Consider the following 19,695-nt stretch of genomic DNA (forward strand, 5'->3'; position numbering starts at 1 on the left):
ACATTGCATGTCATCTGCACATTGCATGTCATCATTAAACCATACTTCTTTCAATGAAATTGAAACAAAATGTTGCCTAATTTATTTAATACTTTGTCAAAAGAGACGCCACTGAGACAGCTGTGTGGTATTTCTCTGGCACTGCAGTTTGTCTGCCAGGCTGCGGGTTACTTTAAATTAATTACTTACTCTTAAAAATCTAATTAAAAGAAACGAGAGTTACAGCATGTCGTCGGCTCAGATTGTTTTAATATAAAGTTGTTTTTTTTAACAGTCACTGCTGGTTTTAAGTTGTGAGTGTCACTCGTATATATATCTTTGAATCATGTGGGGCTCCTGGCTAAAGATAAATACATTATGACTGCAAAGACTTAGCATTCAGAAAAAAAAGCATAGTTTCCTATAAGGAACACCAAAGTTGGCATGTGTTTTTGGTAGCCACCACATTATTTAAAAGATTCAAACACTCACTAGTTTCCATGGTAACTGTGTAACTAAAGAGCACCCAGTAGATCATTTCCTAAGCATAAGGCCCATCATACCTAAAAATATATATATTTGTGTTACCAAATTAATTTACATCATTCCTTTAGTGTGATAGCGTAAAGTTACAAAGATAGCAGCATTTAATTAGTCAATAAGCTACAGTACTTTTGGCACTACACAGTAAGGGTATTTGTTGTGTTTCTTGGTAGCTAACAATAGCAGCTTCTGTTTTAACTGCTTTAAAGTGTATTAGATAACCAGTGGCGTGTCACCTTAGATTACACTAGTTCAGTTACAATATAAGTTGCTGCTATAACTTAGTGAACTTATGAGCCACTACAGTATATATGTTAATTACCTCACTTGCTGTTAAAATAAAGAAAAACAATATGAAATACCCTTTCCAGATTTCCAAATTAAGTAATGCAGCACACAAAAACTACTGTATGCTCATATCTTTTAAAAAGTGAACTAATTAAGAACACATACCTTTTTGACTGTCAAAATGGACTTTAACACAGCAAAAAAAACCATGAAGAGAAAAAAGTGGTCTGTATTTACACAGATTCCTTCCCATACAGCCTCCTGGACTGTCTGAATTATTAAAAAGTTTAAAGCAAACATTCAAAAAAGCTCTATCAAGTCTAGTCAAACATCACACGACATGAAGCACAACAGTATTTTCCAGTACAATGACAGCTGCTTGTGATCTTGTATAAAGAGAGCAAATAGGGGAGGTGATGGAGCCCCTTTTTGATATCCAAGAATATTATGTTTCTGGGCTGTGGATTAAATAAACATGGTTGTCACCCCCCTTGCCCCTTTTTGATTTCTGACGGCCACCACAGCTACACTGCTAATATCTTCATTTAAGTTGGGAACTTCAAATTTCCAGTGTTCCAGTGGACTAATGGCACCCTTTACTTTGACCTGTGACCTAAAATGGCTACCATATTTGGGTCATGTGACTTTTTGGTTTCTGGATAATACAGACCTAACTATTTGAGATGTTACCTTCATACGCGGAGCGCAAATGTATTCTGTGATTTCCTTGGTAAAATTCAGTTATTGATGTTGTACAAGTAAAGTAAACCCTTTCATGACAGTTTTTTGCAAAGCAGTCCCCATCATCTCATCAACTTCAGTCTCCAATTAATTTCACGAGTCTTCCTCTCCTTAATCAAATGCACAAACCTGCTGCATTGAAATAATCCATTCCGCACAAACAGGAGGCTTGTTGCTAGGGAGCTGACGTCATTACCTAGTGGCTTTTACTAGTGCATTGCTGCCACACATGAACACTTCATTGGCTAAAATAAAAACCGCTTCAATTTGCTTTGTGTTATTGTGCAATACGTGTGTATAGAATAACAATACGATATTAATGCTTTGTTTTTAATTGTTTTGTATATTGTTGTTTGTGATGTGCAGTATGAAATAAAATGAACAGTAATTCTTAGTGCCTATGTATATTGCAGCTAGGGCATACGCAGTTAGACAGTAAAAATTGGGAGCCAACTCCAGGACAGTGATATATATCTGAATCCGCAGTGTAGTGAGTGGCGATATAATGATGTAACAGTGTATTTAAAATACAGACTTAAACTAGGGGAAAAACTAGCTCACTAATCTGTTATTCTCGTTCCATTTCTAATCATTACTCTCACAATCACTACAACTAATGTAATCATTCATCATCCCTTGAGCATGGCGCATAAACATAAACTTACACGTTGTGACAAATAGGCAGTTAAAAAAAATCAGTAATAATTCGGTAATAATAATAATAATAATAATAATAATAACACAACTTGGCAATTCTGTTAATGATTAGGACATGTATTATTCATTTTAATGTAATACACTGATAAAATTATATACAAATTAAACTTGTATAAATGTGCACTTACCATGCTCAATCCTGGAAAAGCAGCAGAGTTTAGATAATGCAGGACTAACATTCAATGGTGCCAGCATATTTTTACCGCATTAAAACTACACCACCGCTAGTGCCAGAACAGACAGTTCGGTGCTTTTACTGTTTTTTGGGTTTTTTCCCACCTATGACATTCTGTGTCATCCGAGGAAAGATTTTTGCTCTTTTTCAAGGCTTCAGCCAAATTGCTTATCTGCTTCCGTTTGCTACCACTAAATAAACAGTACAATCATATAAACTTAAAGTGTCTGTTTCGCTTCAACCGATCACACGAGATTATATGCAAGTCCACACTTATGAAGCCGAAATTTTACAAACCAACGGTACGCACAGTGCATAAGGCTGCGGGCGCCAATGCCTTGGAGTTACTATGGCTGGCAGATTAAGATTTTGTGACTTAAGCTGATTAGAGAATCTGGACATTAATGGATCAGATTTTTTTTTTTTCGCATTTCTATTTTACTTCATGTTTACAAATCATTTGAATGCTCTACTGAGGAGGTTTTGATTTTGTTCACAAAAATCCAATTTCTAGTTTTAGGGGTAATTATGTGGTAATCCCATGTAGGTGTATCATGCAATGCATGGCGATTCCCCAGTGTGCTCCAATAAATTTTCAGGTTTATACCGGTCGGGTATATGTTGATCAAAAAGTTGTATTAAGTACTACTGACCATTGGTGTGGTTACTTGCCTTTGATCACATGTGCGGAAAACAAGTTTGACAAGGGCATCCAGATTGATACAGCCCCCAACTTCCCTGAGAGAATGAGGGGGTGATAATCATTGAGGAATTGCCACTTTACCACCTTTTAGTCATGTTGAATCAGTGCCTTCTGGCTACCTGTGGTGGCCTAGCCTCATATGAGAGTGTTATGTCAGGTGTTTTAATCTGTATTGAAAGTCATGCAAAATTTAACCAGTGTTAAGCCTAATTAAGAAAACTAAATGTCATTGCATTTAATTATCCTTAGTGTGCCTAATTTGGATCACAATCTCTATGCCATTGCATTTTAGTGTTCTTTCAAATATGTAAGCATTTACAATTGGGTTCTGCAATTCATATTTTGTTAATGTAATTTACAATGGAAAACCAAGACATGTTATTTGTAATTACAAATTTAAGTTGCAATACTGTTTTTATTAAAAAGCAAACGTGTATTTTTTTTCCTATTTACATCAAAGGCTTCTCTATTAAAGCACCCACAAACTAAGAACTATGCATTTTGTTCTGAATTAAATACAAATGTAAACAACATGGGAAATACTAGACTGGGAGTACACAGGGTTTACAAATGCTCTTCCATGAGAAGGTGAAGTGTGTGATTCCCAAAGGCACTTTTACATCACCACAAAACCCAATGTTTGTGGAACAAATTAAAGAAGCAAAAAGTATAATGACCTTCGTGATTTCAATCACATTTTGTAAGTGCTTTATATCTTTCATCTAGTAAATCTGTATTTAATATGCCATCAACATAACTGAGCAGAGTGTAGAGTGAGTGGTGTCAGCACACACAATACATGAACTAAGAATCAACTTTTTCTGTGAGATTTCAGATAGAAATCACTTATCAGTATTCGCTGGATAGTTTCATTGTGTTGATTTACTTTGTTTTATTGATTGCCCCGTGTATGTATTTTGAGAAGTTTAATGTATGCATACAGCCTGCTATTCATGCAATCTAAATTGCAAAAGACACATGTTTTACTTTGCTTGTCGTTCAGGTACTTTGTTGTAGTACTCAGCTACTCTAATATGTTACCCCTAACCAGTAAGTATTTTGAGTAAAATACTGGAAAAGCACACAAACAAGACAAGACTGAGTAACTTTATTTGAAAACCCTGGTAGCTGTCTGTGGAAATAAGCACCATCCTTGAAGCTTATTCATTAACTTGAATTGATAATGTGACTTATCTTCTCATGAGAATATAAGATCTGCTGCAATTCTGCCCTGGAAACTCTCCTTCATCTAGTTATCTGTTCTTGTCAGTTTTCTGTATAGTGTTGTTTTCCTCTTGATATCTTGTCAGAAATCTGGGCAAAAACGTTCTCATTTCTGAACAAATAGGCAGTGGAGAATCACCCGTACCGTACTGAGCCCTCACGGGTCGGATGTGCCAGTGGAAAAGGTATAATAGGCATAATGTGGGACTTTATTAAATATCAGGAACCTCTTCTTTACCATTTTGGCCTTGGCTGCTTTAACATAATCTCTGTAGAGCTACATGGTGAGCTGAGTGGCACTGGTATGTACTAGAACATGCTGTCACATCTAGAATCTCCTGACATTTGAGAAAATGCATACCAAGCACTAGCAATATTGTTTGCAGCTAATCCTACCACCCAGTGGATAGAGTGAGCCTTATTTGCTCATACATCTTTCAGATTCCTATTGCTGTCTCTTCTATAACTCAGAAAGGCAATGAGTGAGCCTTTTTCAGCTCTTGTGGTTCATTCTCATCACCTGTTTTTGTCAGGAGATTGAGAGAGCTTTTGGATTCACTGGTAGTTGAGCTTGAATGATGCATTAGTCATGATTGTCAGGAACCCACACCCTTCTCTCCTATTGGCATTACCTTTAATTAATTATTTACAATGTGTCATCCACAGTTCTTTTTTCTTAACATTACATTTCTTACATGTTTAATATCCTATTATGTGTGAATTATGCAAAGTGCATCTATAATATGCTAATATGCTTATCCATCTAACCTTAGAAAATCAGCCTCAAGGAGTCCTTTCAGTCCTTCTTTTTTTTTGCTAGACTAGTTTGTAAGTATGTCAGAAACAACAGTCAGCAATGATTTTATAGAACACCCACAATAAACATGCATGATAATTATAATAATTCTGGTTAGCAGCTGTTCTTCTCTGCATAAAATAGAAGGTTAGTTGATATTCAAAATTTTCAACCAGTCCTTTTTCAATGCTGACAGATATTTGAATTCCCCATCTCAGTTGTATGATGCGAATGATGGGTGCTTGACAAACCAGCATTGGCTGTGTGGAATATTATCCCACAAAGCACTACACATCACTATGATAGCGATAACGGACCATTTTTCATGAAGTGAGACTGTAGGAATCTCGCAGGCTTTCTTGGTAGTGGTGGAATGAGGGCATTATGTGTACTGACAAGAAACAGTATGACTATGAAGAGCTTTGTTTTGTCTGGGGTTGAACCAGCATAGGTGACCATTTGTATTGTTTACATATCAAAGTGTTAGTACTTCGCTGTAATGTAAACGACTCTGACAGTGCAGACTTCCTTTCTGCTTTCATGGAGAACAGTCTACCGTGTAAAAATATGAACATGCCAGGATAAAGTAAAACATTAACTTTTCTTGAATGTATTGTAAGAGGCCATCCACATCAAATGCAAAGAAAGTGTCCATGGTGATCACACACCATATTGACAGGTTGTATGGAGGGTGGGGAAGTGAGCGACTTTTGTTGACTTCAGCAAGGGGACGACAGCTGTTGCCGGCTTGTCGCCTTATGTGACCACCCTGGGCAACACCCCGGCGATGCATCTCCCACTTAGGACGATGTTTTGTTTTTCAGGCGACACGAGCGCAAAGTTTTCAATACCAGCCAGTCATATTTGATAGTAATGTCACATGATAATAAGACCAGACAGACAGTGTATATCAGGGATTTTCAATCATTTTTTTGAAAATGTACCCCTTCTTTCAGGAGGTTTCAGCTAAAGTACCCTTTACAATTTCCGCTCAGTGAATGGTACCACAGTTGCAATAAAAGGAAGAATAATCTGGTTAACACATTCCTTTTTTTTTCCCGTTTAGTTAATATATAATTTTTCACAGTCTGGGACTGACAAACCGCTGAGACAGAAAACCAAACAGTAGGCTTCATTCTGAAAACTTAATTACATGTCTTTGGATGCACATAATTGAAAGACAGTATTTAGGAATCTTTGGAAACACTCATTTGCTTTCTATTGGGCAAAGTCATTACAAATAATACAAAATAGTCTGCACTATAAATGTTTATCATGTTACTATTTACTTCACACATCAGTATAATTATATATGCTGTTTAGAATGTTTATAACATAAAAAAATATTAAAATCAAGATAAAACTATAAAATAATGCACTTTTTTGTTATTAAAGCCAGCATAAAAATGATCCAAAAGGACTGTGTAACTTTCTGTACTGTTCTGTGTTCTTCCTTGTTTTTTCTTTGGCAAGTAAAATAAATTAAACTCCTGATTACTCTCATCACAGGAGACTGTTCTGTGTTTTATTTATTTTTTAATCAGCGGTTCACTTTGAGCTGGTAAACAATGATTAAATACAGTGATTTAGAGAATATATAATACTGTTTAAAAAAAAAAAAAAAAAAAACAACCCAATTCAAGATCATTATTTTCCCTTTCATTTTTATTTGTGCATTTCTGAGTCGTCCTGCATACCCCCTATGACCCTTAGAAGGACCCCTGGTTGAAGACCCTTGGCGTATATGATACATTCTGATCGTGCATTTCATCCAGTTAAATATATGCAGTCTATAGATATGCAATATAGTGTATGTGGATAAGTGAATGTTAATGTGCACGATTACAATAATATATTGAAGCTATGAATAAATGTATCTTATAATAATAAAATACAGTGTAGCGTATTTTTTTAAATGTTTTGTTTTATATTAATTTGCCGTGTATGTGGTATGCCTGTCATTCCTACATTAACCCCAATCGTAACACCTTTCATTTTAACAGTAAACAAAGTGATTTATTTATTTATTTATTTATTTATATAACTCAGGTATGCCTTCTTGCTCTCAAGTCTAGAATTAAAATTACAGTATTGAAAATATTGTTAAGGATAATTAATACTGATATATTGTTTGGCATATTAAATATGTAGACCTACTAACTAAATAACTATACCAATGTACACCATTTTATTTAACTAAGAAGGAACTATAGGTTTGTTATAACGTAATTAGTATATTTTTATGTCATAGTCTTCCTTCGCAGCATGCTTACATTTCGTAACAAAAACGTGCTTTATGATTGGGTTGCATAATGTTGTTGCCTTTGTGTTGCCAGCTTGTCAACTGCAAACTTTTCTCTTGTGTGACCGCCACAAAATACAAGGCAACAAATGTGCTCCTCTTGTTGCCGATGACAAAATTCGCCCTGCGCGACCAGGCCTTAAGAATTGGGACCACCTTTCCCAGCATAGACTATAAACAGCACCTGCAAAGAATAAGCAGCTTAAATGTACTGATATAGTGCAATCAGACATTTTCCTAAGTTTTCCTTTTTCAATATTACCGTAAAATATGCTGTATACATTGCACATATTTTTTTTTTAATTTCCAATTGATATAAAGAATATTACCAACTGTCACAAACTGTGATCATGTATGGCACTTTTTCTTTTGTAAGCACCACCATATAAGTGATTTAGCTTAGAAAGTCCAATTATATGCAACATTTTACAATAATTAATGTTTAAAATGCTTTCTGTTCCCTGTACCTTAGATTACTTTTCGATCTGATATATGCTAGTAAATGTTCCTTTTATTTGGTATTACTAAATTTATAACATTATTTCAAATGTTAACAAATTATTACCATAAAATTTCTTTTAAACGCCTAGGTGTTAATTTACAGTATTTGCCAGCAGCCCCAACGTCTATTGCAGACAGGCGACTGTTTATGACTCAGCGTTTATTATTTAAGATCACTAACATCTTCAAATACTTCAGATGCAATCGTGAAGAAGCCGCTACAACTTTATTGCAATGAATTAACTAGATTACGACATTCGAGCAACGTCATTAAAAGGCTGTCTGCCAGTGGGTGTCACCCTCGACTTCTCCCACTCCTACTCTCAGGAAAGTAACAGTTTTATTTTATAACAAAATTCCATTTTTTGGTCACCCCCCCCCCCTCCCAAGTATAAAGATAAAGTATTATTTGTATTTAATTTTTTTTTATACAAGGATAATCAAAACATTGGAAAATGAACAAGTAGAAGAATGAATCTGCATTCAAAAACTCAGTTGCATCTATCATTGTTTATAACAATAATAACAACAGTACAAAAATACACTAAAAAGACAGCCATGTAAATATCGGAACACAAGCGTGCATTATGGTAGGTTTACAGCACCAAAAAAAAAAAAAAAAAAAAAAAAGCTTGGGAAAGTTAAACGTGGAGTATGTGAAAAAGTCATTCAAGGCTTGTAGACTCACTACAGCTCTAGATGACCAGATTAATTGTTTTCAAGAAGAGGAACTGTGTGTGAACTCAGGAAAAGAGCTACTGACTGAGAGTGCAAGAAGGCACAAGGAACTGTCATTGATATTGAAGTTGAGGAAGATGAGGAGAACCTGTTAATACATGACAGCGATGAAAGTGACCCTCAGCATAAATAATAAGAAAACTTCATTTAATTTCCACGTAATGCATAAAGTTATTATTATTTTTTTTTTTAATGCCATTATTCATTTTAAAACCTTTTTTGAGCATGCTGAAAGTCAAATGCAAACTTGTTTTCTGATATTAACAGGGTTGCAATTTTATTGTATGTTAACAGTTTATTTTTATTAACAGTATTTCATGAATCGGTAAGCTCACTGTACAGCCATTTGGGTGTATTGACTGAAACATCCAGTATGACATGCATTATATTATTATTCATAACCCGGCATTTAAAAGAAACCCAGTGTTTATTTACAATACTCTGCAGTAGCCCTGGCGCCTATTGGAGACCAGCGATAATTTGAGACCCAGCAATTATTGGAAGTTTTACGGTACTATACTTTTGAGAGCTTTTTTTATGGTGGAAGATTCGATGTTAAGTGTTTGAGAAGTGTAATATGTAGGATGAGTAATGTAGTTGGCACAAACAGATTTCAATCCACTAAAAAAATAATTAAAAAATTGTTTTGTGAGAAAAAAACATTCCTTTTTAACAAAGTTATCTAACTGATGACAAATTAATCAAGAAAAGTTTATAGGTTCATTCAGCTGCTTCATGCTGAAGATAAAGGAATGGCTGGAAACACAGGTTTGATAACATCAGCCAATGTTTTGTCACAGAATTCTGAAATGAAAAGGACCGCGGTGTAGAACATTGATAGTGTTTCCAGAAGAAAACACAGGCTTTCTAGCACGCCATACCCTCATCGTTCACTAAGCTTTCACTCTGCAGCAAACCTGCTTCTGTACAATAATAATTATAGCATTGAACCTGTTACAAATGAGGAATTTTTATTTTATACAGTATATTCTGTTTAGTATTACTATATAACATTATTTCAGATGTTAACAAAATATTACCATAAAACTTATTTACATTTTGAGTGGTTTAGATCAACAATTCAACAGTTAACAGGAAATAAAACACGTACCTTAACGTAGTGTAACTATTTTAATTTGATTCCTTGCTTAATATTAATAGCAAATTACTACAGTGGGATAAGAATTCTGCACAAAGCTCTCACATTTTAATCAACAATCTCTTATTTTGAATTTCTGTCTCCCTACTGTTCACTGACCTTCACCTTTGCAGAAAAAAAATGCCCAATTCCACTGGTGAGCATAGGGTTTAAAACTGAAGTTGTACTTTTTAGACTTGTTATTATACTTGTTAGTGTTATTCTCTGTCAAATATTTCAGCTGTACGTGTTCAACTTGAAAGTGCAATCTCATGATAGCCCAACTGTGCATTAACATCATTCACACTTTCTTTCGAAGAAAAACAAATCTCGTCTGTGTTTGCATTGAACATTAAACTTGCCGGTCTGTTAGCTGCAGAATGACCCCTGGAGCAGCGTTACACACTGATAGCACAGCTGGGCCCCAGAGGATACAGCAGAGGCATGAATTTGAGACTTTCCCACGAATAGCTGCCGACCTGTGATTGAGGTGGCCTCTAGCAGTCACTGCAATCATTTGGATTCCATCAGCTATGATGAATGAGACATTTAATATTGCATCACCTACTGATATTTCATGAGCGATTAACAGAGGGATTAAAATACAAACTATAATTTTAGTGTTTCATTTCAAGAGGCGAAAGCACTACCCCCTAAAACCAAAAGGCAGGGCATGCACATGGTGTCAGTTTTATGTGAGATATTATTATTATTATTATTATTATTATTATTTATTATTATTATTATTATTATTATTATATTATTTTTATTATTAAATGTTTATTTTGACAGTTTTGAAAAAGGTATGAAAATTACAATATAATGAGTTGAAAAACGTTTGTTTTTCTTAAATCTACATTAAAACACAAAGTGCCTCATTGGGTGTATGTATTTTGCACAGAGTAAACCCCTTTACTGTGTGTTTTGTGTGCACTAACCAGTGGCAGGTAACCTAGTGTGTGGAAAAAGTAGCACATTCAAATCATTTAAATATAATGAATAATGTTAATGAGTAGAAATGTATGCAAATTATGTTACAAAATACCGCGAGGGAGGTGTTTGATGTGCAAACCATATTCACTTAAGGGTGCTAACTATAGTAGGTACCTCAGCGTGTGTTAAAAGTACCGCTTATTGAAACCAGGCGGTGTCATGTGTTATTAACACATACTACATTTATTGTTCACTCTCAGAACTATGGGGTGCCATGTGTTAAAAAAAAAAAAAAAAGCGTTAATATTTTATCAGGTCTTTTTTTCCAGATTTAGTTTAAATCTGTATTTTTTCCCCCTGATTTATACATTTTGTGAAAATAAATTAATATATATATTTTTTAATGTGTACGTTCAGATATGATTTATAACTCTAGTTACAAGATTTAACATTTAGCTAAATATTTAACTAAATCTTAAATCCTTAACAAGATTTAATATTTAACTAAATCTTAAGTCTCTTAACAAGATTTAACATTTAGCTAAATATCTAACTAAATCTTAAGTCTCTTAACAAGATTTAACATTTAGCTAAATATTTAACTGGCCAGCTAAATCTGGAGTTTGTATGCAAATGAGCTCCGCCCGCTTCGTGCTTTGTGCTTTCATGCGATTTGATTGGCTCTTGTAATGCTAATTGGGAATATGGACATTTCAGCATTACAAGAGCCTTTATTTTTACACATGGCAACCCATACAAAACGTGTAAATTGGTAAGCATGTACAATCGATGAAAAATTAACCAGAAACAAATCTTCATTGCAAAACAACCGCATGAAATACTGTGTTAATACACTAAAAAATGCTTCAGACTGTTTACAGATTATAAATAAAATCAATAAAAGTACCAGTTTTATCAGAAAATCAAAGCAAAAGTGACTCATTTGTTTTTATAATGTGTGCGTTGATAAATAAAAACGCTGGAAAAAGGAGCAAAATACAAATATTCATTGCAAGACAAAATACTGTTTAAAAAGGCAACCCTGTTAATATCAGAAAACAAGTTTGTATTTTACTTGCTTTCAGCACGCTCCAAAAAAGCTTGACAACTGATTTTAAAATTAATGACGTCATAACAAAAAGCTGTATGCATTACGCTGTTGAAAAACACATTGGTAAGCTCGCTGTACAGCCGTGTGTGAATTGACTGGAACATTAAGTATAACGTGCATTATATTATTATTCATAACCCAGTGTTTAAGAGACCTGACTTCTATTGATCATATTTCCTAGCAGCCTCGATGCTTATTAGAGGCCCAGCGAGTATTGGTGACTGGCGATTATTTTAAGTTTTATAGTACTCATCTTCTTTACCGAAGCCATGCCTGGACCACATATATATCGTATTACTTTTAATTACTGCCACCCTTGAGTAAGTGCCGCACTCAGATATCAGATTTGTAGTAGACGCCACCCTCGAATAAATGCTGCTCTCAGTCAGCAGGCAGGCATGTAATCATGGAGAAATATTTGTTCAGGGCAGTCTCCAGTCTGTATGAAGTGAGGATGTCACAGTGACGAAACCTGTGTGGTTTAAAAAGGTACTGTGTGAACCTTTTGGTGTTTAAAAATGGCTTAGCCGCCTGTTTTTAAATAGAACTGGAACCAGTGAGTTTAGTTAGAGTTCCAAAATGGAGTTAGGGTTTTTTTTTGTTTTGTTTTTTTCTTTTTGTTATTGTAAATAACAAAAGTGCGCAAACACATCTGCAAAAATTAAATCTTTTGTCTGGGTCTGTATAAGTTATTGAGCGGTAGCATATCTAGGTATCACTATTTTTGCATGGGTTCTGTCTCTGATCAGTTTAAAGACAGATTTATTTTCAGAACTATTTTTCCAAGTTCGAGCTAACATTGCTTGAACATTTATTTTTTCACGTTACTGAAACATAACAGCTATATCAGTGTTTGGCCAAGAAGATAGTGAGGTGTAACATCTTATTTCAAGATTCAGTGAGGTGACTTCAGGGTGGGGCTACAGCCCATTGTGGTCAATTGACATGCATAAGGTAACAGTTACTTAGTTGCTGATATAAGATCATTTGGGACCATGATCTTCTGTTTTTGAATTTGGTATTAATTTAGGAAAGAATCAGAGCCACTAAAGACATTACCTCATAAATTCAGATAGGACTCTTCCCAGGAAGGAAATGGGCTGATAATATCGGCCTGGGGCACGTATTTTAAAATGAATACTGTGCATTATGTTGTCATTTTTATTGGGTGGAATGTTTTGTCAGCCAATTTAGATATTTAAAAGCTGTGTCTACAGATGTGCCTTATCATTTAGTTCAACTCCAGATTTCCTTACAGGTTTCTATCTTTAAGCTACGGACACGTCTGATTTAACCCCTTTTACACTAGCCCTCCCCACCCACACCCCCCTTCCTCTTCAGATTACCCTGGTGGTTCCTTATCCGTCTTGCTTCAAAGGTATACGTCGGAGGTTTCTTCCCTGTAGCTTTCACTGCATGTGTTGGGCCTCATCGTCCTTTCCTAGTCATCCCCACTGCGGTCCATTTATTGTCTTTAAGGGGAAAAAACAATTCACCAACCGGGGCTGGTTGTGCGCTCATCCAGGAGCTGTGGCTATATTTGTTGTGGAGGGTTCTGCCTCTGTGGTCATTGTGTCTCAGATGCACTCTGCCTTGACCGTAAATTCATATCTAGTCTGAATAGTGTGTGTTTCTGTCTAAGGTCATATAGTATTACTGTAACCACATGTTAGCCTACATATGTTAATATTTCATTCCAACAGGTTGTGGTATCCAGCTTGTATAAGTCCTCTGTTCAGCTGCACATTGCATTTATTTGTGTTTTAGATTATGATTATTCCCCCCACCCCCTTTTTTTTTTCAGTGCAGCATGGAAAAACTTTGCATACATTAACTCATAGTTTATTTACCAAAACCAGATTTTAATCCAGATACTCTATATTTTAAACAAGTCTGGTCTTTGGCTATAAATCATGATTGCACTGTCTGTGCATTTATGTGAACTTTTTTTTTCCATTGGCTTTGTTTACAGAGGACCTTGATGATTTAAGAATGGAGGGAGTAAGCAGCTTGGCGTCTTCTGGTAACAAGTTTAGCCAGGGTCGCAGTTCTTATTGTCCTGAGCCCCAAGCCAAAGTCACACTCAACATCTGCTCAAGGTGTGCCAGGTAAAATCTACTTTAACCATCACTTCCCCAAATAAAGAAAGTACATAGTCTTAATAGTATAGCAATGCATAAAGGTTAGAGAAAATTATGTGTAACATTCAGCTTAGCTTCCGACCCACAGATAAAATAAATGTTGATTTCTATAACTTACAATGTAAGATTTAATTGCTGATGGAAAGTGGTTATTATTATGGTTAAAATGTAAATAAATGCCTCATTCAACAAACATTTTATACGGAAAGAACAAAACATGATGTCCTTTTTACAGATGAATATTTTGGTTTTAATTAAATTTGCTTTCAAAAAACCTAAAAGAAAAATGATAGAATAAACCCCAGTCCTTATCAATCGAATAATAAGTTTACAGCCGTGACAACAGCATGTAATTGTATTATTTTATACTGTAAAAGCATTATTGCATATGATACGCTAAAGAGGAAGTTTCTTTTCCTCTTCTAATCAAGTTGTTTTCTTGTCTCTGCATAGCGGCTTGACTAAAAAGCATTCCATTATTTCTCTATTTTCCTTTCGACACCCACACAAACATTGATTGTTTTTATGATTATCACTTACCGGTACTTTTTTCCCAAACATTTCCTGTTTAACCCTGCAGGGGCAATGTTCTCTGTTCTAAAGCTCATGCACTGCTGAAACCTGATGCCATAACCTGATAATCCATATCACTAAGATGAGACACCCGGCTTAAAGAGTTGTGCCAACTTTTTTTTTTACTTGTTTGTTCTTTTTCCATAGTACTTAAAAATGTGTTTTTCATGAAAAAATACTATAAAAAACTTTTAGAAACAAACTTTTCTAATGACAGGGAATACAACAACAACAACAAAAGGTTTGTTTTATTTCATCAGGAAGTTCATTTTCAGTACCCTATCCTCTTTAAGCAATTGTCCGTTTCTGTAAAGTGGGACTGTGATCAGAGTTTTAGTGTTTTCAGAGATTTTATGATTTGATTTTATGGTCCTTTATCTCAGTAGCTTCCACAGCAAAAGAAAGACTTTACTTGGAAATACAATTTTCAGAGATTGTTTATTACTAGGTGTAATTAGATGTAAATCAGTCAAACAGAACACACATTTTAGAAAGTTTAGGCCAGATGTTAACTCTGTGGATCATGTTATGTATAATTGACATTTTATAAAGTCAGTATTTTCCAAATAGCATACTTTACTCAGGTGCTTATTAGTACTGAATCTGTCAAAGTCTAAGTTAAATCGCATTTATATTTTTCTGCTACTGATGGAAATGAACAATATTAATTCAGTCCCATTGGCAGTTGGAAACAAGGCATCATATTATATTTGTGTTTCAGTGTAAGTCTTTTATCAGTGAGGACTTATATATCTGGGTTGGCACCATATTGAAATCAGACCAAAGCACTAAAACTTTGCCACACAAGTACTAAAGTGGTTTGTGTTAAATTCCTTGTGGGTTCAAGAAAAACCCAGATACAGTTCAGGTTATCCCTTTTCTGTTACTGAAAACAATATTGGCACATGCAGGATATTTTTGAAAAATAAAAAAGTTATTGTATCTTGAATAGTATGATGGAAGAGAATATTTCCTAATTATTGATCATTTAAAAATCATAGTAGGGACAGTTGTAATTAGAAAACAAACACGCTGCTGTATAGAGTGGTTCAATTTTTTGGAGTTAACAGTATAAAATGAAATACTGGAAGCTTTCTTAAATAACATGCATACAATATGGATTACAGGAGTATTGACAGGTATTGACAGCATTAAAAAAACAAAACGTGTGTGGTAGATGATAACTCATTGATTGACATGACTGACTATGGGTGAGCTAAGAGGAATGGTGGTGCTTGTGTGTGAAATATTCTGAAGAGGTTAAGTGGATAACAATTGGTAACTCTCTGTCTGGCATTCTCAGCCCCTGGTACAGTTAGGAAGCAGATAATTTTCCAAAAGTACTGAGCTTAGAGTTGTGGCATGTTTTTTGTGGTTTGCACTTTCCCTACTTGCCGATTATTTTTTAGCAGGGATATTCTTATAACCACAACTTTCATAATTAAACATATCTCGGATATAATCCCACGGAAAAATATCCAATTATTTATGATTTCCCCTTAGTAGAAGAGTTTCAGTTATGTAATTCATTTTGTATATTGCACTGAAGTGGTAGCTGTACCAGGCAGGAGTCGATTTATTTAAACCATCCAAACTCTTCTCGTCTGCACTAGGCCCCATTGAAAACAATAATGTGGAGTACACGCAAAGATCAGGATATTGTGAGACATGTGTCTGGCATCGCTGCTGGCAACTTTTGGAATTTGTTTTGTTAAAATTTCCGTTGAAAGTTCATGTAGGAAAGGACATTTTAATTTAGACACAGCTCTTGGTTACTATTTGAGTGTTATAATTGCTGTTTCATTGGGATGCTTTAAGATGACATTGTGGGAACTGGTGGTCTGAATGGTCTACTCTCATTTGTAACTTTTCTTATGTGCTTAGATTAGGAAAACTTATTTGGATTTGAGTTGTACATTAAGGGGGTATTCTGGAACACAAGCATCAGAATGGGAGTAATGAGAATGTTAGCTTCTGAACTAAACAAGAAAGTGATATTTTAATAGCAGTAGTATTGTCAGTGCCCAAGAAAACTTTTTGTAAAGTGTGTGTGTGTGTGCGTGTGTGTGTGTGTGTATATATATATATATATATATATTGTGGGCGGGTAGGTGCACACGAAGAAAACAGGCAGTAGTTTCCAAAACAAAGCAAGTCTTTATTCCAGTATTCTATACAGCTGGCTCTTATATTGCAATGACCAAAAGAAAATAAACAGTTCAAACAAGGTTTCAAACAAAAAAACCAAATCACCAAAGCAAAATTGCTGATGTAAACCAACCGGACCAATAACCCCGTCCAGTTGGTGAATAGGTAATTCCACCTGGGTTTTAGGTTTCTTCTTTAGGAACCCTTCTCCTACCCTTATTCCGCAGTCCAGTCCCTTTGCGAATCTCAGCAGCGGACAGGCCGTTCCTCATAGCCCCTGCAGAGAACAGGGAATTGCAGATGCAAAAGACCACCACGTTATCCCGTTCCGATCTTATTGTAGATAGTCCTCAGAAGTTCTCAGGCAGGCAAACCAAACAAACAACCCAACAGACTAGCGGCACATGCTCCCTTTTACCAGCCAGGCATTTGGCCGTTACAGGCTACAGGTGTGGGCCAATTAAGGCCAATGATAGTCTAACAATAGTCAAACCCTAATTGCCTACCTAACCACACCTGCAGCCTGTCGGTCCGTTAACTCCTTGACATCATGGCAGGCATGTATGCTGCCCACAGGTCCATCTGATCATTTCTGGCAACCTCTGTGGGCTCACACCAAACCTGCCATGAATGACTCCTGGTGGTAAACTTGTGAGCTGGCTCACAATATATATATATATATATATGTTACTGTGATGATGCGGTTTAGCCCGACCTCATCACGGACATTTCTTTCTGGTAAAAACGTTTATATTTTTTGGGCAATTAAAATAACGATGGGGGGAGAAAAAGAAAACATTTTTAAACTTGTGTGGTTTTTTCATTCCTGAAGAGTTTCTTCTCTGCTGGGTTGTGCTGAAAAGAAAAAAGAAAACGACATGTTATATTTTTGACAGTAGTTACATGACAATCTGCTTTCTTCTATGAGAAGAGATGAGTGCATGCATCCGTTTTCAAAGAGATAGTTTGTTTAGCTGTTTAAACAGTGACAGTATTGTCTTTTTAGTTCTGTTCTCATTTAATCTATCTACTTACCTGGGAAGGGTAGAGGGCTTCCTCACCAGCATGTGTTCTTGCTGGTGGCTTGTTGCGTGGCTGTGTTGATAGGAGGGACGCGCGCACCACACGCATTCAGCTTTTTATACCAAAGCATGCTCAATGTTAGTCAATGGGGTAGTTTTTAACATTAAAGATTTGCTCCTTAAAATTGTAATGAGGTATTATTACCCTGATGTACGTTATATTGTAATGTAAATGTATGATATTGTATGAGAGCGCTCTGTTAAATAAGAAAAATAAATGCTTTATGGCCATATGTTGTTGTTTTTTTTAAGTCATGATTTCATACCTAGCTGTTATATGTAGTGGTGGTTTCTCCTGAAAGGTGGAGTTTAATGAGGGTGACGGCTTTAAAACTCCATCCTGTGTTCAAACTGGGGAGAGAGTTTAAGCCTCTTGTTGCTTATTGCTGATCTCTGTACCAAAGAGCTCTTATTAACTCAGTTATGTGAGCTGCTTTTGTTTATTTATTTATTTTATTTATTTTAATTTAATTATTTCATTAATTATTTTGCTCTTGTGAGTATATGAAGTGATTTAGTTAAATACTGTGAAAGTGGACTGAGCTTGGCATTGTTTTGTGAGTGCTGTTTTGCTATAGAACCTGTTTTTCTTTTTTGTGTGTGTGTGTGTGTTCTGGAAATTAATATTTATGTTTTAGATTTTTTTTCTTTTTTTGGCGCACTGAAACGAAACTGTCCAGCAACTGAAACTTTTGCGTGTCATCAATAAATAAGCTCGTTGTCACATTTTGGTTATCTGCATCATTCCTGTCACCTCCCTTGGTTGCAAGTCCACTCTACTTTACAACAATTACCAAACATGGTCTATGAAATGCTGAGTACACTGCACACGTGTAAAACTTGCAGGAATGTCCACAATATTAGTAAATCGGTATGTGTTATAATTTGAAGGGTGTAGTTCCAGTTTGGATTAGTGCTTGATGGCTGAATCTGGATGAAGATATAAGTTTCAAAGCTTAAAGAACTTTGTTATGTTTGTTAATTTCCACCAGGTTTGTGCTGGTGTGCTTTGACAAAACAAGCCCACTCAAGGCTCACTCACTTTACACTCTTACCTGGTACAGTTATAATTTATGGTAATAAAAAATCATTGTTCACCAGAATGAGTACATTAGAAGTAAATATTTTTTTTTATCTTGTCTGTTTTATTTATTTATTTATTTATTTTTCCTGGTACATTAAGGCTTCAAGGTGATAGCTTGTTAGAAGCAAGAGACAACGAGCCGTTGTGTTCCCGTTCTTCTGAACAAGCTGTACCAGAGATAGCATGTAAGTAGTACTGTTATTAATAACATGCAATATGGAACTTATTCAATGAGTAAGAAGCCCCCTCCCCCCCCTCCCCCAATGCATTAGTTAAGAACCAGCTGGAAAGGAACCAATCAAATACAGATTAAGAGAGATGCAATTTGTGCTCCACTCTCAAGAGTATGATCACAATATAGGCAGGTTATTAAATTATCCCTCACCAGAGAAGCAAATCTCTGTTACTGTGCGTACAGTGGGAAGCTAGTTAAGGGTCTTTTGATTTGTTTTTTTTTTTGTTGTTTTTTTCTATGTCAAACCAAAAAAGCATGCATTCGTATCATGTCACTGTTTTCAATGCTAGTCTTCTGTTCTTGAGAATGGCCAACATGATTGCAACATTATAGTAACATGGTCCACATCAATTAATATAATGCATCAACATGCACACTGTTACAGGGATTGGATCAGTGCTTTGTAAAGTACAGTATGTAGAAAGACTTATGTTAAAATTTAAATGATGCATTTCATTTAACTATTTAACTGATCCACATGTCTGTCATACTCAAGGTGGTGAACACAATAACTGCATGGCTTTTGCATCAATCTTTACCAAA

General features: G+C 35.4%; 1 protein-coding gene across 5 annotated transcripts in view; it reads left to right on the forward strand.

Annotated features, from left to right (window-relative positions):
• The window catches only part of LOC121314344 (uncharacterized protein C8orf34 homolog), a 150,807-nt gene that overhangs the window by 77,816 nt on the left and 53,296 nt on the right, over positions 1-19,695 (forward strand). For all 5 annotated transcript variants that reach the window (XM_041247485.1, XM_041247487.1, XM_041247484.1 and 2 more), the window contains 2 exons: positions 13,862-13,997; positions 19,017-19,102. In XM_041247485.1, coding sequence (XP_041103419.1) covers positions 13,862-13,997; positions 19,017-19,102 — 222 coding nt within the window. The remainder of the gene's footprint in view (positions 1-13,861; positions 13,998-19,016; positions 19,103-19,695) is intronic.

This window comes from Polyodon spathula, chromosome 4, assembly GCF_017654505.1.
Source record: "Polyodon spathula isolate WHYD16114869_AA chromosome 4, ASM1765450v1, whole genome shotgun sequence".
Taxonomy (NCBI): Eukaryota; Metazoa; Chordata; class Actinopteri; order Acipenseriformes; family Polyodontidae; genus Polyodon; species Polyodon spathula.